Here is a 24,788-nt window from a genome sequence, read left to right on the forward strand (position 1 = left end):
CCCCAAGAGCAAGATATATTATTTCCAAAGGTGTCATTTAAAACTAAAATTCTCTATAAATTCTAATAGACAGGATCCAGCTTAATACACTTCTTATTTTCTATTTTTAGGAGTAACCACACACTATTCATATCTTTTTATATCTCTAGTGGTCTTAATCATTTATTTCAAATGACAAGCCAAATTTTCCAAAAGGAGCATCTGTTATAAAACAGATTCTAAGTGGATAGCTTTGCGTTCTGTAATGTTTCTGATTAGAGTTGATTGAACTTTTTTTTACAAAACCCATACAAAATTTCACAGTATGAAATTGACCCATTTTTTTTCTTTTTAATTTTTTGCATTTTAATTGAAATTTTAATTGAAATGGTTATTTACATTTTTTACCTAAAATAATATTTTTAGGAAGTGAAAATTTTCTATAATCATTTTGATTTAAAAAAAAAGTCATGAAAAGTTGTGTATGAAATCAAAAATTTTGGAAAAATGAACAGCTTTTTGTGATATGTTTTCATTTTCTAAACTGAATGAAAAAAATCAACCAATTCTATTTCTGGTATTTGTTTACATCATAAATATCATCACATCATACATACATCAATGTTCAAAGCACAGGGTTGGATCTTAATAAATACAAATAAAAATATAAATTTGTTGTATTGTACTTTACCCATAACAACGATCTGAATAAAACAAATTATCATATCACATTTGGCTTCAATATAACACTCATGAGTTATGCAGTCAACCCTGATTCAAGAAAATTAAATGTTCCTGGTTCACATATTTATCCTTACATATCCTTAGACCACTGAACAGCCAAAGACCACAGCCTTCCTTTAATTTTTAATATGTATGTGAGTTTCCTTAGAGGAGTAACATTCCATGAGGAATGTTGGTGCTTTCCAAAATCCATGCCTGAAGTTAGCCTCTTAAATCTATGTGTAGGCATTTCAGACAAAAGTTTGGCCTGCTTCCCACAAATCCCATGGAAGTCAATGGGAGCTACAAAGTGCTCAACACCTTTGAAAATCAGGTAATTTTTATGTAGGGGGCTCAATACTGCAAGATGCTGAACACGCTCACTTGATTCAGTGAAACAGTTGAGTTCATTTTTAACTTTAAGCATGTGAATAATCCCATTGACTTCGGTGGAACTAATCATGTGTTTAACTTTAAGCATGTGCTTAAGTGTTTCACTGGTTCAAGTGCTCTGTACCTTGCAAGATGCAGCCCTCAGATGTAGATTTAGGAGCCTAAACTTAGACATTCAAGTTTGAAAATGTTGGACCACATGTTTAATCTGCTTTTCACTTTTGCTTATGTCTCCTCTCTCATGGGCTAACTAAACCCTGAGATTTAAACATCCATAACTTTGAGGTGTTTGGAATCCAGATCTGAAACCTCTGATAAAATCTATTTCACTCAATTACACTGGTGCCCCGATGTAACACAGAGCACTCTTGGACGCAGGAGCATTTTATTTTGTTCAAAATGGAGAGGGAGAAATTACACTGTCTTCAATAGTCCTTATTTAAATTAAAAATTGAACAAAAAATGAACCTTAAAATGTATATTTACATGCGTCAGTGCCCTATTGACCCCATCCCAGCTCCCATTAAGTCAACTGGCCTTTCCCCATTGACGTCAGTGGAGAAAAAGAAGGGGCCCTGCATAGTAAAGGTGTGAATAATTTTTCTTTTTTATCCGTCTGTCTATTTTGGGACGTGTTAAGTGCTTGTTCTCTGTTGTAACATTAACGTCAGTATGTGGAAACTTGGGTTACTAAAATAAATAAGTGAAATGTAATATACAAGACTAAACAGGGAACTGTGTGCACACTGTCCAACACAAATGGCCTGATTCACCACTGTGCTGCTCCAGCTTTACATAAGGGTAACTCTGTTGTGTTGAATGAACCCTGGTGTAAAGCTGGACCAATGCAGTGGGGAATCAGGCCCAAATTTTATAACAATAATTTATGCAGTCTTGTATTTCCTGAGCAGGCAAAACTTCCACTGGCTTCAATGTACATGAGCATAAATTTACATCCATGATACTTTTACCAGCCTGGGAGTGTGGGAAGAGAAGACACTAATATCATGCAAGGCATCTTTTTCACTGTGGGCCTGATCCATTGTCTAGTGAAGGCAATGTCTAATCATTGACTTCAGCAGGCATTGGATCAGTCCTTAAATCAATGTATTTGCTCTTTATAAATTAGGGCTTGATTCTGATCAAACTTACACTGCTGCCATTCTGCTGCTTAAATGGTTTATATCAGTGTAAACGAGAGCAGTCTGAGGTCCATTTATTTTTAATTTGTCAAGGAAGAACTTATTAGATAGAGGGGCAGTATTAACTTCTGTGGGCTGGATCACCCCTTCCCACAGTAAAGCCAATGGGAGGCACCAGTGTGGAGGAAAACTTCCCGAGGATCCTCTCTCAAAGTTGCTCTCTGATCCTTGGGTTATGGAACCAGCCGACAAGGCCTGAGAATCACCTAAGATTGGTGGAGGGCTGGGGCAATCCATGCAGAGGCTGTGTGCCTCCACCCTGGTTTAATGTCACCACTGTCTGAGCCATGCTTCCAGAAATTTCCCCTGGCTGATGCTGTCCCCAGGAGTCCTTAAAGAGGGATCCCCACTTTAGTTGGGAGGGGGTTCCGAACACACCTCTTCTGGGTAAGCTCCACAAGGCTGGGTGGGGGGGGGGGATGCATCGCTCCATCCAACATGGGGCTACCTACTCCCCAATGTGAGACATGATTCCCACAGGCAGCCCCTCAGCTGCACCATTACCGAATTATTTGGAACATACAGTCATTTGCTTATGGGATTTTCTTAAGATTTATTTTTTTAATGTTTAAATAAATGCATAAATCACAGTGATGTGAAAAGAATGGGTTGTTTCATTCTGTGTCAGAGCAGACGGTTATTCTTGCACAAATGTGCACGTGTGGACTAATAGTAATTTATTGATATAAATCTGTATTCGGGGCATATAAATTTCATGGCAAGATCACAAACGTTGAAGGAGATTTAGTTCACTGGTTATTTTTAGAGAGGGCTCCAAACCAGAACCAGATCCCTGGATTGTAGCATTTCCAAAGATAGGGAAAGCTCAAATCCAAATCCAAACTTCACTTCTTAGGCCTTTCTCTAATTATGTGAAATCTGGACCCTCAAATATGAGCATCCCTGACTTTAGGGAAAGCTGAGGCATGGATCTGAGCTCCATAGCGCCAACTGAGCTCCATTTATTTTCTGGTGTCCATGAATATTCAAATACAGAATGTCAGCTTAGAGTTAGGACATAATTTCTTATCTAAACAGTCATTTGCTAATTTGGTACCTGATCCTGCATGATGCTCAGCATCTCCAGCAGGATGCCGAATAACCTTGACTGCCCATTAAGTGTAAGGGGAATTCAGGATTCTCATAATACTTAGCTCTTATACAGTGCCTTATGAGATTGACCCATTATATTGTAAACTCCTTGGGGCAGGGAACGAGTCTTTATGCTTCTAAAGTGCCAAGTATGTCTGGCTCTATGTAGATTTCTCAGATTATTAAGAAAGAAATAGGTCAGAAAGCACCTCAGTAGGATACCACGAAAATGGACCCCAGCTCACCAAAGCAATTTAGCGTGATAACGGGACTCCAAGGGGCATGGCTGGATTGCTTTGCTGAATCAGAGCCTGAATCTTCCTCCTGCCAAGGCAGCCCTTGGAGCACCACTCCTAAATGTGGTAGTAATTCTAGAAGCCCTAAGGAAAGTCAGAATAACACCACTGATTTTATAAATAAGGATCTTTATTTAGAATATTGTTGAAAACATTCTGGGCAACCACATTGTATAAATATATAAAGTTAAAGTTTGGCACAACAAACCAAGCAACATTAAATATTTAATTCTTTTTTTTTGTATTTTTGTTTGGGGTGGGTTTTTTTGCAAAGCAACTCTTATTTACAATTATACAAAAAAGTATTATAAAAAATGGTCCACAACCTTATTTTGGGCATGATTGGGGGGTAACAGTAAGGATGTCTCATGTCATTACTCCTGACTCGTTTTCTTCTTTTCAAAAGTGTTACCAGAACTCAAGAGCCAGGTTCCCATTCCCCAAAGCACAGATTATAAACATTGGGCATCTTGTGCTATGCAATTTTACCTCTAGACATATTAAATAGCTTTAGTTCAACAACCAATAAATAATTAAGTGTATTTTGAAGTAATATAGGCTTGAAAAATTATATATTTGAAGGAATTTTCAGAGATATTTTAGTACTGGAAAAAGAAATACTTAAGTCTTTTCAAGGCAGGTCTTTGAGCTTGCAGCATATAGCAGTTTGTGTTTGCACAACAAAGCAGCTGGACCTGGCTTTATAACACCTGGTAGATGGGATTGCTGCTGCTGGTGTCCTGGGGAATCTGGGTGCAGTTGGTAGGTGAGGGAATTTGGGCTCCACTCTCACTCAGGGTAGCTCCTTCTTGGGGCGAGCTCGGGTTGCCCTCAGCTCCACCTTCCACTGTGGGCAGCACTGGGCAGGTGGAGTTATCTGTGGAAATCCTCTCCACAATGCTTGATAGACAGTCCAGGCTGGAGACAACTGAACTTTTCCCATGTTTTGGATCTAAGGATAGAGTTAAAAGGAGATCAATAAACCCAATAAGTAATTAATGCTAAGGGGAAGTATTCTTCCAGAGGACCCAAAAAACCACCAGCCTTGCATGGCTCTGAGCACATAAAGATTCAGTGGAAATGTATGTCAAATAAATATTATTGAAAGATGCCAATCCCTAAAAATCAGAGACAATATTAGAACTTGCAAAGTAGTGAAGGGCCCAAGCCTCAAAATTTGGATGTGGACTACTACCGGTCTGAGGGAATTTGGAGCCCGGGTTTTGGTTTGATACCGAAATGGGGCTGGTTGCCCTGGATTCAGCTGAGAACTTCTCCGAAGTTTGGATCCAAGTTTTTGGGTGGGTCAGTCTCTGTTGCAAAGCAGTTTAAAATCTGAAGCCTGTTTTCAGAGACGAATATGCATGCCAAAGCACAGTGTAAGGAATATAATTGTTACATGAAATGCATATACAAGATGTCCTCACATTTGCAAACAGAATCATGGAAACAATTGGGGGAGGGGTTGTCCTGTATCAGTGCCCACAGCTTGCTGGCTGAGCACAAGTCGTGACAGAAGGGGCAGGGGAAGTTTTCTCTGCTGACAGTCTCCACCTCCACACACTTGTCTTTGGCATTAAGGCAAATACTCACCATTTGGTGATTCTGTATAGTAATTGCTGTCATAGCTATTCCTCCTGCGAGAGCTGCAAGAGGGCCCACTGTACTCCATCTGGAAACCAAAAGAATGGACGGATGACACCAGCTCAGAAGCAGAATTTTCACAAAGTCTCCAATTACCATCTAATTTCATATTCCAGTCTTTAGTCTGCACCATAGCCCCAGTCCTTGCTGAAATATGGTAAATTTTTAGCTTCCCTGAATGAGGGGAAAAAACCTTTCCGGGAAGATATTAAATACAGAATATTTTCTATTACTGAATTATTCCAAGGATTTTTTGCCACACACAAAGAAAAATGTGTAACATTGTAATCAGTGATTGCTCTGACTCTTTGAATTACAGTACAGAACATTTGGTCCTTGATTTGTTACGGGAGATGATGGGGAAAGCACTTAATTGTCATGATATTTTAAAAGCGTTTCCCCCATCAGTCATCTTTCTTCTTCACGCTCTTTCCATTATCATTTCATACAGAAAAACAGCCTGCCTGGTATGGTTTATACTTTGATACTTTCACACACAATGACAGAGATCGCACCACCAAAAGAAAAGAGAATGCTGTATTTTGAGGAGGGATTAGTTCCATAAATCTTCCCTCAGCTCTGCTAACTCTATTATCCTCCCAAACATTCAGCTCCAGTAATGACCATCCCCTTCAGGGAATAGCCCTCTGTCCCAGTGGGTCTTAAAGCTTTACTGTGATTCCCATCTCAGACGTACTCTGTGTTTGAAGAGTGGGGGCCAGGGACAGCTAGGCTGCAGCCCTAGCTGTACAATGAGGTGAAGAGATTCCCCTTGCTCCCCTGCTCCAGGATCAGGAGCTCCCCTCTCTGTGGGTTCCCCTTATAAGGATCAGAGAATGTGGAACCCAAGCAAGACTTCTCCAGAGCTGCACTCAGAGGTGATCAGGAACCCGCAGTACCCCTATCTGCTGCTACACTGTGGTCACACAGGGAAGCCCTTCCTCAGGGGTGCCCTCATAAGGGCCCCAGCTCTCCTCACTGAAATCAAAGTGTGATAGCACCCACTGTGACTGAGGCCAGAAAACTAGGTCGTATCTCTCACCAGCCCTTCTGTGACTCCCACGTTTATTTCTAAGATCCCCCAGCTACTCTGCCCCTGGTCTGTCCTTGCAGGGTTCAGAGATAAGGACAGCAGGCACATCGGAATGGGGATCCCTACCTTTCCTCTCCCAGGGATCAGACACTCCCCTCCCTACACTCACAGGGGTTTCAAAGACGGGCTCCCCGATCAGGGTATATAAGGGACCGCATCTCCCTTCCCAAGGAGGGGCCAGGATACATAGGAGCCCACTCTCCTCCCAGGGATCAGCGTATAGGAGGGGACCGCATCTCCCACCTCAGGGAGGGGCCAGGATACACAGGAGCCCTCTCCCCGATCAGGGTATAGATGGGGACTTCATCTCCCATCCCAGGGTCCGGGAACACGTTGGGACGCCCTGTTTCTTTCCCAGGGATCCGGGGGCGGCTCCTCCTCTCCTTCCTCCCGGGGATCGGGGTATAGGAGGGGGCCTCACTTCCCATCTCAGGGGCCGAGGGCCATGGCAGCCTCCCCGCCCCGGGCGCACTCACCATGCCGTCGGAGCAGTTGGAGCGGGGGCTGGAGGCGTCCGACTCGCCGCTGTAGTGCTCCAGCCCCGGGTAGTAGCTGTCCTCCTGCTCCCGCAGCAGCGCCTGCAGGCTCTCGATGTAGCGGATGGCGTTGCGCAGGATCTCCACCTTGGGCAGGCGCTGGTTGGGGTTGGTGGAGGTGCAGCGCTTGAGCGTCTCGAACGCCTCGTTCACCTTGCTGAGCCGCCGCCGCTCCCGCATGGTGGCCGCCTTCCGCCGGTCGGCGTTGGTGGTCTTCCGCTTGCAGGCTTTGCAAGCCCACAGCAGGCAGCGGCCGGCCTGGTGGTGGCCGCTGGGCGCCCTGATGTGCTCGTCCTCGTGGTGGTGCGCGTGGTGGTGGGGGTGCTCCTCCGGCTTCAGCAAGCCACCCACGTGCACCAGCCGCGGGTCCAGGTCCTCGAAGAAGTGCATGTCCGAGGTGTTGAAGCAGGGGTCATCGTAAAAGTCGTCGGCCGCCGAGAAGGAGCAGAGGGAGCCATCCGTTATCTCCATGGGGCCTAGCAAGTCCATGGGGGCAGCAAAGGGTGGGACGGGCTGAGCAGGAATAAAAAGCAGGGGCAGAAGCCACAGGAACCCAGCCGATCGGTGCAAAGCAAACTGCTTTGATCGGGGAGTTTATTTTCCAGCCGCCAGATAAATTTAGTTTAACTGTCCCCCCCACCCCCTCCAGACTTTTAATGAAGTCGCTCTCACACCACTGTCTCCAATTAATTGGGAGAGAGACACTTTCCTAGGCTTAGACGAAATAGTTCTTTAGCTTTGGCTGGTGATTGTCTCCCTTCCCCAGTTCAGATCTGCCTTGGCATGACACTGAAATACCCTCCGCCGATGGCCATCCAGATAGCACAATTTGTGACTCTTATTTATCCCAAAGCCTTGCTGGAGGGCGGGTGGGGATTCCTGCAGGGCGAGCTCCCTTTCACCTGCCGGCCAATCCCTTAGCCCCAAGGAGGCAGCGGCTGGGGTCTTGGAGGGGGTGGGCAGGGAAGGGGTCGCGTCTGATTGGAGGGCAGCTGGAGCCCTTGTCAGGCAGAAGTTGTAGGAAACTTTTTGCAAATGTCAAACTGCAGCCAGAAAATAAGCGTCACAGTGGGATCATCTTTATTTTAACTCTTTTCTGCACGAGCGCTCCTGTTCTCACCCTTGTTCAAATGGTATTTTAGGCTTTTGTGTCCATGTAAATGTTTGGGGATATTATTTTTATGGAAAGGCTTCCTGCTTAATAATACTGCAAAGAAAATAAAACCACCTATGTTCAGGTTGTGATCTGTGCTTCTTCTACGGAGTCTTTTGGCACGTGCAAAAGACTTCTGCTGTTAAACTGAGCTATTGGCTATTGCAGATGAGGTAGAGCTAGCTGGCTAAAATAGAGATTTCTCTTTTATTGCACTTTACAAAAGTTCTCTTCTGTTCAGCGATTAAGAAACCATACAATAAAACGAGAGAACCAAATGAGTGACAAAGAAAGGAATATACGTTCCTTTAGTGGTAGCTTTCAAATGTATCTTCCCGGTGGTTGATATATTGAGTGGTGTCGCTTGTAAGGGAACATTGGCCCTTCTTGTAAATATGGGAATAGCAACTTTTTCGTTCAGACGGAAATATAGCTTCGCATTGCAGGTTGATTTTGTTTTGTTCCTATTGTAATGTGTCTTTTCAGGAAATGCGAGTGAGCTGGCTCCTGTTTTTAGGATCACACAGATGCACTTTACGGTTTTCCCCTCTCTCTCCAGCCTTTAGTTTCTCTCCTGGAACCCTAATATTTTCTCATCCAATGATTTGCCAAAGCGAAAAACAAAATAATGCGGTGTAACTTTTGTACCTAGGAATAGGGCTCAGTTGATTTTCAAGGAGTCCGGGAAGCAGTCCGAAGGCGAAAAGGGACTACTGTATTATCGGTGTTTTCCCCTCTACATCATTTTCTTTGCGTGACTAACTCAGTTTGTGGTCTGACAGGAGAAAACATTGAACGGTTCGAAAACTTTCCACGTAGACTTCCCGTCACTTTGAATAGTCGTGACTCCGTTGTAATAGTAATGCCAGGCCTCTGGCCAGATAATGGTACTGTTGAGTTTGATTTGTAAAAGAACCCCCTAAAATAAATCGAGCTGGAGCCGAAGAGCGTCACGGCCTTTGCCTGAACGCCGTGCGAGCCGTCTGGTGCGTGCCCACTTGCCAGCTCCCCCCATTAAGAAAGGAGGGGACACTGGCATTGATCGCCGGCTTCCCGCTGAAGATGCAATTGATTTGTTTGTTCCTGTCTCTGGTTTGCTTTTTACTGTATGCAAAGCTGTGAGAATAGGGACCAAGAAGACAAAAAGCGCGTTTAAGAGAACAACTGGAGAGATGGCACCTTTAAGCAAAGGAAATGAGTTTGGAAGTGGGTGGGTATGGGGTTTGTGTCAAGGGTGGACAGAGAAAGGCTCCTGAAAGGCAATCATTGCCTTAGATTATCTAGAAATATATTCGACCTTCACGTCACGCGTCAGCCTTTCGGGTGACAGGGAAAGGCATTAGGTGAGCTTTGTGGCACGGCTGCCTCTAAAATGAAAGCCGCAGCTTGTCGTCACGTCGCGAGGCAATTCTCCGCGGTGAACTTGCTTTGCAGAAAGAGCCGGAGGCCACCCAGCCATTTCTCCCCTCCCCGTTTATTTCAGTCCCCGTTGACTTCGGGGCTCTCTCTGGGACAGAAATAGTATTTGATCAGCCTGCCCGGATGTGTGCCCCTCTTTTCCAGGCTGATACCGTGCGGAGGGGGTGTCTTTCTCACACGACGGAGAAATCAGGTGTAAATCTAGAAGAGGGAGGAAATGTTGGGGGGGGAGGGAGGGGGGAGGAAAGAGAGAGGCCTAGCGGTGTGTTCAAAGGGCATCAGGCACGGGAGGGAGTTCCTGGCAGCCCCCGGGGCGGGGGCACGGTGCTGAGCGCTCCCGGGAAATAGTACGCGAGCCCGTGCAACGAGCCCCTCACGCTCGGGAGGAACCAACACGCCACCAAAGGCCCATGGACGCCGGCTCGTGGGGTTTGCTACAGCTCTCAGCGGCCGGGGATGGGGCAAGGGCGTGAGGAGCGGGACGGGCCAGACGGGGGTTGGGGAAGAGGAAGGGGGTGGGGGGGGGGGGGAGGAGGAATACAGGGGAGTCGGTCGCTCGCGAGGGTTGCACAAGCACGGAGCCACTAGGGGGAGATCGAGCCTCGCCCGGCAGCTCGTCGCGGCTCCATGGGCGGCTGCGCGCGGCCCTGCAAGCCGAGACCGTCCAGCCCCCGCAGCGCGGCGCAGAGAAGCGGGGTGCCCGTGGAAACCCGAGGGTGAGGTTGGTTAGACGCTTACACCGAGTCCCACCCTTCTAAGGCGGGGGGTGTTAATCACCTGAACGCGTAGAATTAGGAAAGCTAGACACCCCCCCCCCGCCCCCATCCTGCACCTCCCCGGCTGTGTTGCACAACTCGGCCGCTAGGGGACGCCCCCCTCACTCTCTAAAGCTGCGTGTTTCCCGCAGTTGACAGGTAAGTTTCACAGAAACCCCCTTGGTCTCAGCCCGCCCCGGGCTCAAGCTGTCTCTTTAAATGCGGCTCCTGAAATATTACTCAGAAGGTTCATGGTACAATGGTGCCACCTGCAGAGGAAACCTCTGTGCTGCAAGGAACGCCTGGGGCAGCTTTTTAGGTGAGCAAGTGTCAAGCCAACAGACCGGGTCCAGATCGAACCTGGGACCTTTGTGCATGAGCCTCTACCGCATGAGCTAAAAGCCAACTGGCTGTTAAGCAGACTCATGTCATCTCTCTCTTTAGGTGGTCTTGGTGCCACTAGATGGGACAGAACACCATGCCCAGGAGGTGTGCGGGTTACACAACCAGTTGAGACTGAAGGAGGGGTGCCAAGCCCAAGTAAAGCTATTGCAAGCCTGGATAGTTTGGGGCTACATTTTGACCTTACAGAAAACAGCTGTGTGTGGACGTGCAAGTGGCTGCTGGAGCAGCAGTTGAGGCCTCCTGTTGGCTTAGGAGCCATAACCTAACCCTGGTTAATGGCAGTCACGTATTTTGGGGACAAGTTGATGCCTCTAAGAAACCAATGGAGTAATGTATTAGTGATGAATCCCCTTAGGAGGACTGAGTTCACAACTATTTGTAGCTATCACCTCAGTGTAGCAGAGCAATAGCAGGTATGACATGGCCTACTATGGCATGTTGATTTGAACTGCAAGTTACCCCTTCACATAAGAGCATCTGTTTGTAAAACACTTGCAAGGAAGCTGACACCCATCCTCACTCATCCTGAGTACTCTCTTGCTGTGCATGTACTCCCATACATTTCAGTGGGACAGCTTCTGGAGTAAGGGTGCTACTGAAGTGAGCAGAGGTGACAGAATTTGGACCTTAGGAAAAAAAAATGTCAGCACCAAACAAATGCCGGGACACTCCCTTTACACAGTTCACATATAATGTTTAGAATGCTTTGCTCGCAGTTTAGAACATCACTTATTTCTAGCGTTTTAGCTGATGTTAATTCTCTTTGTTGCTGATTTAGAAGGGTTTGAACAGTTTCACCTCTGCTTCCATTTTAAAGGGGCTGATCCTGCAAAGACTTCTGCATCCCATGGATAAGATTACCCACAGGAGTAGAGGTACTTGCATGTGTGTTTGTAGTTAGCATTAACTGGACTTTCATAACCTTTAATCCCACATCCACGATCAGTGATTAGTTGTTTTAATAAATAAAACAAAACAATAATAATAATTAAATTATAAAGGGGGTTTTAAAACTGCTTAGCAGCTTCTGCTTGGAAGGGTGCAACAGTATATGTGTGTGTTTTCCAGCACTCTAACATTGTTAATGACATAAGCAATACCACATATTTGAAATGAATACACCCCCAGTTCAAATCAGAACTTACTTTGCTGGTTTCATGGAATGGTTAGTTCTTTTCCTTCTGAGTACTGTACAAGAATCAAGTAAGAGATTGTTGAGTCTCCTGTTCTTTTTGTTGAGTTTATGTTTGCACTAACAAACTCAGCAATGTTATGAGAGAATGTTATATTTAATGTATTTGTGTACATTTCAGAAGAATTGTAAGAATGTAAAAAAAAAAATCACAAAACTGACAAATTTTTGACAAAAAGAAAAGGAGGACTTGTGGCACCTTGGAGACTAACAAATTTATTTGAGCATAAGCTTTTGTGAGCTACAGCTCACTTCATTGGATGCATTCAGTGAAGTGAGCTGTAGCTCACAAAAGCTTATGCTCAAATAAATTTGTTAGTCTCTAAGGTGCCACAAGTCCTCCTTTTCTTTTTGCAGATACAGACTAACACGGCTGCTACTCTTAAATTTTTGACAGTATCCCTGACAAAGTAAATTGTTAATGTAATTCATCTGGTATAGTGCTTACACCATAGCGGACCTGGCTGTGTATTCTATGTACATCTGCAACTCCCATTGACTTCAGTGGAGGTTCTGGGTGGGTACGGTGTTCAGGATTAGACCCGCAGTGAGAACCGGAACAAGAAGGATTATAAACTAGAGGCAAGAGGGGAATCTTAGCCCACAATAGAGTAATAAATAATAAAATATAAAGGTGTTTTTTTAAAAAAAAAAAATCTAATCCTGCCTACAATTAGTTTCCCTTCTGCAGTTATAAACATAGTGTGAAATCCTGGCTCCATTGTAGACAAGGGCAAAGCGCCCACTGACTTCAATGAAGCCTCTATTTCATCCATAGTCCATAAAATTAAAATATTTACTGTGGTCCAATCCTGAATTCCTATTCATACAATAGTTCAATTAAATTATTTATTAATGATTAATTCTTTTTAATCATGTGATTTCATTTTTCAACAGTTCCCAATTTTCCATCTAAAAAGCCTTCTCAGATAGAGTCAGAGCTGAGCCCTATTAGTCACATTGCACCATTGCCCCCCACCCCCAAATCAGTTTTGTTTTAAACAGAAAACTGACTGGGTTGAATATTGTTCTGACTCTGTGCTACCTCTTTCTTTCACTTTGTCCCCAGCGCTGAAAAGCGATATGTCCCAATGAGATCAGCTATTGACCACCCTAACACATTCATAATTATATATCCCAGCTGTTCCTGAGAGGTAAAGTAGAAAACTTGTGGAACTCTTCTTGTTTCAACCCTTTGCTATTCTAACAGTGATTCTTGAGCACAAAAAAGAAGTAGACTTTCCTTTTTCTTTGTGAAGTATTTCGCTAGCAACTAAACAAAGTAAAATACATATTTTAATACTATTAGATGTGTAAGAAACCATATGTATTTTGAATGAGAAATTGGGAAGAAGGGTGGCATATTACAATTGTTAACAACGTGAGACGGAGATAGGGCTGCTTGGTTCTAATTCTGGCTATGTCAAAGGCTTACTATATGACCTTGTCAAGCTATTTAACTTTTCTTTAACTTAGTTGTCCCATTTGCAGAATGGGAATAATTTAAAACTATATATAGCTGTGTTATCTGGCCCTTTAAGAGGGGTTCAAAGATCAGCTCTAAACCTGTTCCTGGTTCAGCCTACAAATACGGCATTCTGGAACCTGTGCAGCTAGACTATGCTAGTTGTAGGCTAAGCAGCAACAAATGCTGGGAAAGGCAATAGAGCTAGAAAGAGTTCTCTTTCCCCAGTAAGGCAGAAACTAGGGAGGTAACAACTCTTTGTAGGTCATTCCACCTGAACAGATTTTATTCTTGGGTCTCTCCAATCAAAGGTCTTGGAAAGTATTTTGGAAGAATATTGGGGAAAAGTCTAAACAGAGTGCCAAAGGGCTGGTTAAAGTACTGAGTACTTGGTAGTGTTTTGGGTTATGAAGCCAGAGCCTGGGGGAAACCTGGAGAGAGCAGAAGCTACTTGTTGATCGCCACCAAAGACCTGTGGCAGAAGTCCAGTGGTAAAGAATGACATGAGAGTCCCTGCACTGTAAATATTGGATTCATTTTGGACTATTTGTTTTGTTGGACTTCCCTTTAGCCTGCACTGGGAGGAGTTTTGGGAGTTGGCTAGGGGAGTAAATTAGCCTTCCAAGTTGAAAAGTGATTGAGCCTACACTAGATTCTGGAAAGGTAAAAGACTCAAATAGCACGGGGGAGAGGTATTGTGAGAATTGTTCACAAACTACTTGGATGTGGGTTTTTTTTTTTTTAATTGCAATGTGTTATTAGAAGAGTAGTTTGGTTGCATTCACAACTAACTAGCAGCATTTTGGTATTTACAAAGGGCTGAAATGTGTTACCCATGCTTACAGTAAATGGGAATCAGAGGAACTAATTATGGAATAAGTTACTGTTCAGCATGAGTATGGGTATTGGAATCTGGTCAGAGATGGAAATATCCCTTTAACTATCGCAGCAGCCTAGGAAAATGATCCCAAACATTGCCATTTACAATAGTGTTAGTACAGTGGTTTAGACCATTCTGGTGGAATACTGTAGCATTTTTGTGGTAGAAGGTAGAGGAAGTTATTTTTTCCATAAGAATCTGAACAGTCCACTGGAGTAATAGAAGGAAGATTGGGAAAGTGACTTAGATGGAATAAGGTGTTACCAAAATAAGTAAGTGGCTAGAATGTGTGATTTACAGAAATGGGCACTTACTACAGCTGTGTGCAGCACAGCAAACTAAGAAATCAGACAGGGTTTAATTTTTGTTTTTTTAAACATTTCACTTTGACTGGTTTTCTTGAGTTTTGTTTCCCTCCTGTTTTCTTCCACTTTCATAACTATATTTTTGGTAGCAGATAAATAAAGGGACAATTCTGATATTAAAGATGGTTTGTGTGCTTAAAGAAATCTTGCCTGTCAAGTATATATAGTAAATTGAGAATTTTAGCGTTATATCTACAAAGTGCCATTTTTCTATCTAGAAATTGTATCTTTTCCAAAGATATTAGGAATATTAAAGTATTAATAAAAAATTGAAGAAAATTTCAAATACACTAGCTAATCTTTTGATGTAGGCAACTCCGAAGTGTCTAAATTTTGTTATACAGTGACTTAGTTCTATATTGGCAATACAGTAATAACTTACTGAAAAGCAAAATTGAGTGGGGACTCCTTGAGTAGCCCTTTTAATTGCTAATGAGTCATACCTACACTGGATACAGTGAGGATACAACATTAGACATTACTATTACCTGCCTACAGCTAATTTGGGAAATTCTGATGGTTGGTCCATTAAGTAATAGCAGAATGTGTGTGGGGAATTAATGCAGTTGCCTAGGTCTCAGTCAGGCCAGGACACTACAGTTAATACCTCAGTTTACACTTGTGCAAATTGCCCAGGTATCTGTAGTGATGGCAAATGGTAGAGACCTTTGTTTTAAATCTTATCTGAAAGATGGTTTGACAGTCTCTACATGTACATTCTTCCCCTTTGGAAGACTATGGTAAGTGCTATAAAAAGTATGCCTTGTGAGATATCATTTGAAAACTCAATTTACTAATTATTGTTCTGGTCAGATGTGTGGCAACATTGTATGTAAAGTTATAGGAGTCTACTGTATGATATTACTAAAGACATGTTCTCAATCTGAGGAAGAGTCACAAACAGGTTCTCCAGAGACAAAGGTGAGCCTATGCCTCAGCCAGATCTCAACAAAAATCAAACGGACTCTCACCTGGTTAAGTAGCCATTCTTTGACAGGAAAGAGGATGTGGGTGAAAAAAATCATATCTTGACAAAAACAGCTAGGGGTTCCTGTCCACACAGACTTGTTTCCTGAACCTCAGCTGGAGATGATTCTCAAAGAGAAAGACACCCCAAATTATTCCTCCTGTTCTCTCTACTCATGGCATCAAGAATACTTGGAGAACAAAGGAAGCAGCACTGGACTGAGAGAGGGATCCTGACTGAAAGGAATTCAGTCAGTAAGACTGCTATACCATATGGCGAGAGACCTTTGCTTTGAATTCACTTAGCTTGTTAATTTAGATATGTTTTATTTTCTTGTAACCAATTCTGACTTTTATGCTTCATTACTTATAATTTTATCTTTTATAGTTAATAAACTTGTTTTACCTAAACTAGTGTGTTTGTCATTTTATTAATAGAAAATGATATGCACAAATCCTGTTTTGCCAAACTTTACATGAGCTTGTATTGTCTAGGAGAGAGCTGGGCAATACAAGATGTACATTTCTGGGGAAAAGTCAGGGCCTGGAAATTTGCTGATGTTGATCTGCAGTGTAATTCAAGGGTATCTGGCTGTAGCACTTTTGCAGTGTAACTGGGAGTAATTTGAATGCTGGAAGCTTGTGGGTGAGCAGACCAGGTGTGGTAACTCTCACAGCAAAACAGTGTAAAAGGCATCCCATGTTGGATAACTGAGTGGACACAGCTGTTCATTTGTCCAGAATGTACCCTGGGTAATGTCCCGGTGCCACAGCAATTCTTAAACAATATGCTGTCCAGCCAGTACAAGGAATTTCTGGCACACTAGTTCACTACTGATTCAGAGGGAGTTGAGCCATTCACCAAATAGCCTTTCTGAGTGCAAGCAAAGCAGATAACTAGCCCAATAGTCAGAAACAGTGGAGTGCCATGTTTCTACAAATAAGTACTCATAACTGTGTATAAAACATTAATATCCTTCATCCTGGAGAAGTGTAGAACTAGAAATAACTTGGATAGAAAGCAGTTTATTGAATTACTCTATTATAATTGCTACAAAAGTTAGAAAAATATAATGGAAATCCCCCTCATTTTCCAAACAAGTCTCTTAAAAATATCCATGTAATATTTACAAAGACAGTAAAAATGTTTTTAAATGACAACATAGTACAATCTGTATTGATATAATCTGGAACTAGGGATGCTGCCGCATCCCTTGACTTGAAGTAGTAATAACAACCCAATACATGGTTTCCATCTTCAGCACCCCCCCTATAAAAATAGTTCCAGCAGCACTGTATAATATAGTAATTATCTTATCTGTTTAATAATATAAACAGCTATAGTTTCTCCAGCATAGAAATTACTCTGTATTATAAAGGGTTTTTGTTTAAAAAGCCTTCTATACTTAAAAAATCTCTTTTGCACTAAATAATCCAACCAAACATTTAAGACAGGAAAGAAACCTAGAGGTCTGGTAGTTTCCAAATAAAGAAATGTTATTTATGCCTAAGAGACCCTGAAAGGTTAAATTAATGTTGACAATCTCTACATCTAGCAGGCTTAATAACTATGCTACAAGGAGGCGGTATATTGCAGATTGGATTCTGTGCTGCACTTTGGAGGAGGCACACCACAGAAAGCACAGCCCAGGAGGAAGAGTGTAAAGGGGCACGGGGGTGGAGTCATGGGGCTTTAAACCACCATTTCGTCTCCTGGATTTGAGACTCAATTTGGAGCCAAAGCATCCCTGGGGCTGACAACTTACATCAGCCTCCCCCGTGGCTGCCTACCAGTTTCTCCATTGCCCAGAATGGGCATAGTGCTCCAACTATTCCTTCTCTTGCCTCCGTTTTGCCCCTGGCATATTCTTGCCCAGAGGCTGTGAGGAGGGACAGCACTGGTTTGCATGCATTGGCCCTATGCTGCTTCTCTTCTGGGAGAATTCTTTTAGGGGCTGTTGCAACCCCTTTGCAGTTCCTCTATATTGCTGAAGAGGTGTACAGGGGGTGCAGTGGTGACTAGAATCTGTCTCTATGCCTCTTTTTAGCTCTTCCTGTAACCGTTCCATAAGGTAATCTCCAAGGTTGCCTCTGCCATCTTGGGAACACACAAGCCTGTGAGCATTGGTCAGGAGGTCTCCCATCAACTTGATCTTCCGGATCTTGGGTTCAATAAATTGTTTCTTAATAGTGCTTGCACTATGAGGATCTGCATTCTCAATGCTCAGGGCATAAAGCTCTTCAAAATATCCCGTCACATTTTTCCACTGAACCAATGCTACTTCAAGGGCCTTCACCACATTGGATACATGTTCACAGTTTGGTCTCTGGAAACATAAAAAGCAAGACAATTGTCAGAGTCACTGCTATTTACCTGAAACGCTTGGTCTTCCAAACAAGAAATGCATTGCAGAAGGATGCTACATTTTGCAACAGCTCCTTCCATTTCTATGCATTTACTAAATCTTTTCTGAGTCAGCGGTCAGAATTTGCCACTTCCAGTACACTTACTAACAATAACATGTTTCAATTCAGGCAGTAAGGATTCAGATAGTTGCAGCTATAATGGAGATTCATTCTCAAAAAACAACTACAAAAAAACCCCAACAAAAATATCCCTCCCTCCCCCAAACCTCTTGCTCTACGCTATGAAAACTGAATGTGTTAGTTATTTAAGGGCAACTTTTTTACGCATGGCTGCTATAAATGAATGCTGTGAAGGGCATTCAGTAGTACTACACATTTAACTGTTTATAGGACACTACTTTGATACAGAAGTCTGAGGAGCCTGATTCTCCTATTACTTAAGAGTTTACACACAATTTTACTGATTTCAAGTTACTCTTGATTTATACTTGTGTAGGGAGATTAAAATTTGGCTTAAAAATCTCTGGGCCAAATTCTATTACTTCAGTTTTAGACTGGTAGAACTCTGAGGTCAATGGACTTGCACCACAGAGAACGGAGGCCAGAATCTGGTCCTCAGTTTCAGAGTCAGTGGCAAAAGTTCTTCATAGCTACTTCTACCACAGCAACAAACACCAGGCTGACTAGGGAGCAAAATGTTAGAGAAAAATATAAATGAGTGCCCTCATTTTATCTTTGGCTAGAAAAATGAAAACCCTAGAGTCAGGGTTGCATGTCTAATAATAATAAAAAAAAGTCCCTAAAGAAGAACAAGAGTTTAAGTGAATATGATTGGGGAATTAAAGTATTTGGAAAGCTAATGGTGGATAGACCCAAAAGTTGGGAGTGACAGGTATATGAAAGAGCAGATTTGTCTGCTGCACACCTGGATGATTTTGGTACAGTAATGGCCTCCTCTCTCTTGAAGATATTTCAGCATGGCCTCTGCAGCTTCCTTCTCTTCTTTAGCCTGCTGCCGGAAAAACTTTGAAAAGTTTGGTAGAGCCACATCAGACTGATCAAAAACTTCACCCTACATATTTAAACAACAAAAATTACTGTTAAAGTATGAAAGCCTGGAGTTGGGAGGAAAGAAGGGGGAAATTAATAGCCAACGGAATACAGGTCAATCAGATGGAATATTTAAAGAACAAAGGAGAACATTTTCAATAGTGCTTCTAACTGCCTTTGGCACCTCTAAAAACTTCCACCCCAATTATAACAAATTGAAGTAAGTCAAATGTTCTTCCAGATCAGCTAGTCTGAATCTTTTTAAGAATGCATACACACACCCCAGTTCACTGAACATTAAACATGAGACTATTGTATTGGTAACACTGTTTGCTTTGAGTGATATGCTCCTATGACTTCTAGCTTCAAATGGGTTTTTGATTTGGGGGAAAAAATTAAACAGCTATCAGAAACTGATGACTATCTTCATCTGTGGGGAAACGTATCCAGATCCTTTCACCATCACCACTAGCAGACCCAGAGGGACCCACTTAGGGCACCAAAATTATCAGCTTCCTTTCCCTCTCCACCAGAGGTAATGTGTAGGGAGGACAAGTGTCCCCCTTAGACTGGCCTGCCGGGGTGGGGAGGGAGAGGAGCTCTGAGGGGTGGCCACTGCCAGGCTCTTTCAGGTAGAAGCAGCTCCATCCCATTCGCCACCTAGCTGCCAGGGAGAGCAGCCAAACATGTGGGGGGAGAGGCGCAGGTAGAGAAGGACAGACCTCTCCCTTTCCCTCCCTGCAGCTAATGTGGGGCTGGGTGCAGAGGGCAGTGGCGGTGTCACTGGGCAGGGGAGACATGTGGGAAGACAAGTGTCTTCCCCTTTAGATTGTGCCCCCAGTATGGGGAGGCACCAGTTGTCTATGCTCTCCAGATACCAGCAACCTGGGGAACCATCTCAGCCTCCTGACATCACTGTTCACTCCACTCGGAAACTGTAATGCTGGATTTTTTCTCTCTCCTTTACTGCATTGCCATTGGTTGCAGATACACTTTCATCCCACCCCTTTCCTATCTACACAGCACTTTACCTGCCCAGTATCACTCTTCTTCCCCTTATGTTTCACCCTTCTCCTGACCTCTCTTCTCTCCTTTCCCTTCTTCTGCCTAATCTCCTCATACTGAGTGCCCTCACCCCCCCACCCCAAATTGACTTACCCAGATTTCCATTTTGAAGAACAACTCCACAAGACAAAGGATTATTTAAAACAAAAACAAACACACACTATATTGAAACTGCTAAGGGCCCAATCCTGCTTTCCTTACATACCCAAAATTCCCATCGACTTAACTGGAAATGTTGGGTGCATTAGGAATGTAGGATTGGTCCCTTTATACATACACAAACCCCCTCTTAAGGGTACCACTCAGATCTACTATAAATAAATATATTAAAAGCCAAATTCTGCCACTCTGAATTAATGTAGAGAAGTACAGTAACTTCAGACACTCCAAGATTTAAACTATGCTCAACTGTCCGTTTTATTCATATTGGGTGGAATGCAGGCAGACTGTGGAAAGCCAGTACCAAGACCTCTTCACCATTTAAGTCCCATAACACGAATGTGCAAGGCAGACCACAGCACGTGAGGGCTTCTGGACTGTGGAAGAGGATTTTGCATTGGCCCCTGCACAGGCTGACATGAAGCATGGTGAAAGGGTAGCACTGGGGGGGCCAGACAGGCAAGGAGCCAAAGGATCTACAACTATATTGATCCAGTGGTTCTATCAGCCTACACAGGAGATGTAGAGTTGCCACTCGTGCAGACTATGCCTTGGAGTAGTCTCTGCTGAGGGACTGTTGCAGCCCTGTGACCTACCTATGCACTGTGGGAGAGAAAGGTGTATGTTTGGGGGTTTGCGTATCTTCTTCTGTCCCTGAAACTCTCATTTAGAAATGTGCACAAAGCCTAAGTAATTAAATCTGACACACAGTAACCATCTACTAAAACATGCCAAGAACATGTTCAATATAACATGTCCACCCCCCAAAAAAGAACCAACCAAACCTGCAACACTCTGCTAAAGGACTATAAACCATTTATAAGAAATCAACCTACATTCCTCAGTAGCAATGTACTATACCACTTTAAATAGAAACAGAATGGTCACAGATGTATAACAGCTTCTCTTGAATCACTAGAGCTCAGTTAAGAGAACAGAAGAGTATTAAAATTACATATTTTCTCATTAATACAACTTAAGATTTTATCTGAATATACCATATGTAGGTTGTGAATTGTAATATCAATCAAATGGATTAGAACTGGACTTGTCTACTATCAATTTGACTGAAAATTTTCAACCAGCCCCTGTTATACGTGCCAAGTGTTACAATAAATCTATTAAAAAAACCCCTCTGCCTTAACAGGTGGATGTTTATCAGTTATACTTTTCATTTTTACTGGATTGACGCTTTACACCAAAGTTGATTAAAGGGTCTCACAGATACACAGAGGGTCAGATCCTGCAGTCAATCAATGGACATGTTGTCTAAGGAGTGCAGCATGGGGCACGAGATGTAGGGTGCTGATCATCCTTGCTTCCCAACAACTGATTAATAGCTTTTTTGTAAAGTACACATTTCTTTAATATCTGATATTTCGGCCTAATGTGTTGTTATTGTTTGACCTGTTTGTTGTGGACTTTTGTTACTTAGAGTAAAACTAAAGACTTGTCTGCTGAAATCCAGGCATTAGTGTAAACAGATTTTTTTTTTTTTTTTTTAAAGTCCATGTAAGATGAAACTACTTGCTGGTCTTCACTTCAAATATCAGTGATGTTCATAGGAAAACAAACTGTTCTTTCACTGATTCACCAACACAACCAGTTTTCACCACACACAATCTCCAATGCTTCCAAGCAATATACCCTAAAGTTGCTAGAATTCCTTATTTTTGTCCTCTCTTGTAAACTGATCTTATACACCCAGTTTCCCCACACAAGCTTTGCAGAATATACAAGCCACTGATTTGTTACTGTGTTATTATAGTTTTGTCAGCGTATCTCTAGTGATTTCAGTGGAGTTGCATTAGTGTAAAATTAGAGTAACAGTGGTGGAGCAGTCCCATGTATTTCTAAATTTAAGCACTCTCTCTTCAATCCATTAGTATTGAAAAGATCTATTCAAACGACTGCTCTGAAGCCTACAATCAGCCCTCCAATAGTTGTCAATATTAGGACAAATAACTAGTAAGACTAAATTAACAGAAGCTTAGAATTTAATCACTCTTTTGCTTCTACTGATGGATTCGTTCTTCTGGGAATAATGCTAATTTCAGCTGAAACCACAGGGAGAGAGCAGATTCTGGCCTACTGTGAACATCCAAGGTATATTTTTAACACTCACCCTAGTAATTAAAAATACTGAGCCAGATCCTCAGCTGGAGCAAATCAGTGTACGCTGAATTGCAAAGTTAAACCTGCTGTGAACCTACAAATTGCATGTCTCTGGCCCATAGTGGTCTTTCCTTTCCCCACCCTCTCAACCAACCTTCATTCAAACTGGAACAACCGAAACACTGTCATGTGCTGAAAAACAACTGGGGATTTTGATGCTATTACACACGCCAAAACTTGAACTCCATACTACCATTATACCCCAGCAGTGAGATTGGTGCCTGAGTAAAATTGGGAGTGAGGAATTGGGAATCTGGAGTTTCATTATAACTGATCTCACTGTAAGTGGGTTTCCCATTAGTATCTTTAAGACAGGGGAGGGCAAACTACAGCCCGAATCCAGCTTGTCAGGGCTTTCAATCCAGCCTGCAGGATTGCTAGCCCCGTGGCACAGCGGGGCTAAGGCAGGCTCTGCCTTATTGCCTGCCCTGGTCCCGCGCCGCTCCCAGAAGCGGCCGGCACCATGTCCCTGCATACCCTGGGTGGGGGTGGGGGAGGGGGAGAGCGCGCAGAGGGCTCCGTGCGCTGCCTTTGCCTGCAGGCACTGCCCCCCACAGCTCCCACTGGCTGGGAACCATGCCAATGGGAGCTTCAGGGCAGTGCACCGTGGAGCCACCTGCCCCACCCCACCCCCAGGAGCCGCTGCAGGGACATGCTGGCCACTTCCAGGAGCAGCATGGGGCCAGGGCAGTCAGGGAGCCTGCCTTAGCCCCGCTGCCACGCGAGGTAAGCGCTGCCGGGCCAGAGCCCACACCCCAACCCCCTGCCCTGAGCCTCCTGCTGCACCCCACATCCCACCCCCTTGCCCTGAGCCCCTTCCTGCACCCATCCCCTGCCCTACATTCATGGCCCTGCATGCCATTTTCCCCACCCATATATGGCCCTTGGGCCAAAAAGTTTGCCCACCCCTGCTTTCAGAGGCAGCTACACCCACAGGCTCTCATAAATTTAGCACAACACAGGGACTGCCAACTTAGGGCTCCAAGGCACCCCACCCACCACCTTGGTGCCAGGGCACGCTGTACAGCTGTTGGAACACACAGCTTCCGCCCCCCCCCCGGCGTGGGCTCGAGGGTGGGGGGTGTGAATGAAAGTAGCCGCAGTATCTACATTCAACAGGACGCTGCGGGGATTTCTGACCCTGGGCCTGGCCCACTTTGCCTGGGGGAGGGGTGGTGGGGGCAGCCTGAAGCAGCGGGGGAGCGACGCAGAGCCGCGGGAAGGGTGAAGCGAGCCAGGAGGCGTCAGGGGAAGGGCCGAGCGGGGCGGGGGCAGGCAGAAGGCGGCATGAAAGCGGAGCCGGGCGGCCCCCGCCGCCGCCGCCTTACCAGCGCCTGGAGGCGGTAGGCGAGCTCCAGCAGGGCGCTGGTGACCCCGCACAGGCCTTCCTCCACCGCCGCCGGGAAGTTCTGCCTCGCCCGGCTGCCGACCGCGAGCTGGTGGCCCGGGCACACGGGCAGGCTGCCCCGGCGCTTCTTCAGCCGGGGCTCGGCCATGGCGGCGGGGCTCGGCCCCGCTCCCCGCCGCGCGGCGCAGGGCTGCTGGCGCGGCGCGGTTCCGCCTCTCCCGACACAAAGAGCCGCGCGCCGCGGGCTCCCCTGGCTGCGCTCGCTGTATATAGCCGGCGCGCAGGCCCCGGCAGCGGCCGCTGGCCCCTGGGTGGGGCGCACCTTGCTGCACACCCACAGCGGTTCCTGACCCGCCTCATCGGCCCCCGAGTGCAACCCCTCCCCTCCTTCGCCTGCAGCGCGGGGGCCTCGTCCGGACCTGCCTTAGCGCGGGGAGGCGGTCGCCGCTGCACCACGTTGGCAGGCACGAAGAATAAGGCGCTGCTGCACGGCACCCAGAGGAGAGCCTGCTGGGCCTTACAGAGCAAAGAGACTGGCACGGGTCCCATTGCTCAGCTGGCTGGGGGGACGGGGACTGACCCTAGCGCAAAGCCCGTGTGAAGTGCTACCCTCCCTGTTCGGGAGTGCTGCACTGCACTCCTGGGGATGGCTGCACAAGGTGCAGGGCAGTGGCTCATCAGGCCCTGCCAACCCCGACCCAGGAGTTCGCAGTCTGCAAAGAATTCACCCTTTCCTGAATGCACGCTGCAAGTATTAATAACGTTTGCAACGTTTGAACTCGAGATGGGGCCAGAACCAAATTCCCCAGATGTGGGCTCAGATCTGATTTTTTGTTTTGCAGCTCAGTCCTGTTTCTGTAATGGACCAGATGATGAAAACAGAGCTTACATTAGGAAAGTTTGGATTCTGATTCATCTTTTGCATCCCCAAGTTTGACTACTTTTACACTAACAAGAATGTGAAGATTTTGACTGCAATATATTATGACGCATTTGAGTTTATCAAATGCACATTTTCTAACACTCACGCTGAATATATATGTTTAAAATAAACTCCACACATTTA

The 24,788-nt window shown here is 44.6% G+C and overlaps 2 protein-coding genes and 1 long non-coding RNA gene across 4 annotated transcripts; 1 reads left to right on the top strand and 2 right to left on the bottom strand.

The window, feature by feature from the left end:
- Positions 1-3,840: 3,840 nt before the first annotated feature.
- Positions 3,841-7,848, bottom strand: MYOD1 (myogenic differentiation 1). Its single transcript, XM_048854131.2, has 3 exons — positions 6,899-7,848; positions 5,279-5,357; positions 3,841-4,637 (listed from the first exon to the last, which is right to left on the bottom strand). The coding sequence occupies exons 1-3, from the start codon at positions 7,445-7,447 to the stop codon at positions 4,387-4,389; spliced, it is 879 nt and encodes a 292-aa protein (XP_048710088.1). The 5' UTR covers positions 7,448-7,848; the 3' UTR covers positions 3,841-4,386.
- Positions 7,849-10,162: 2,314 nt separating this feature from the next.
- LOC125638419 (uncharacterized) lies at positions 10,163-15,904 on the top strand. Its single transcript, XR_012668723.1, has 4 exons — positions 10,163-10,246; positions 11,508-11,565; positions 12,952-13,036; positions 15,656-15,904. It is a non-coding gene; the product is annotated as an uncharacterized LOC125638419 (long non-coding RNA).
- Positions 15,905-16,568: 664 nt separating this feature from the next.
- On the bottom strand, positions 16,569-24,286 carry LOC125638845 (ferritin light chain). Of its 2 annotated transcripts, none has more exons than XM_048855057.2 (3): positions 24,146-24,286; positions 18,851-18,997; positions 16,569-17,885 (listed from the first exon to the last, which is right to left on the bottom strand). In XM_048855057.2, the coding sequence occupies exons 1-3, from the start codon at positions 24,269-24,271 to the stop codon at positions 17,388-17,390; spliced, it is 771 nt and encodes a 256-aa protein (XP_048711014.1). In that variant the 5' UTR covers positions 24,272-24,286; the 3' UTR covers positions 16,569-17,387. The 2 variants fall into 2 exon arrangements, with proteins under 2 accessions (XP_048711014.1, XP_048711013.1); XM_048855056.2 differs by lacking the exon at positions 24,146-24,286 and adding an exon at positions 23,703-24,097.
- Positions 24,287-24,788: the final 502 nt, after the last annotated feature.

This window comes from Caretta caretta, chromosome 6 (assembly GCF_965140235.1).
Source record: "Caretta caretta isolate rCarCar2 chromosome 6, rCarCar1.hap1, whole genome shotgun sequence".
In the NCBI taxonomy this organism is placed as follows: domain Eukaryota; kingdom Metazoa; phylum Chordata; order Testudines; family Cheloniidae; genus Caretta; species Caretta caretta.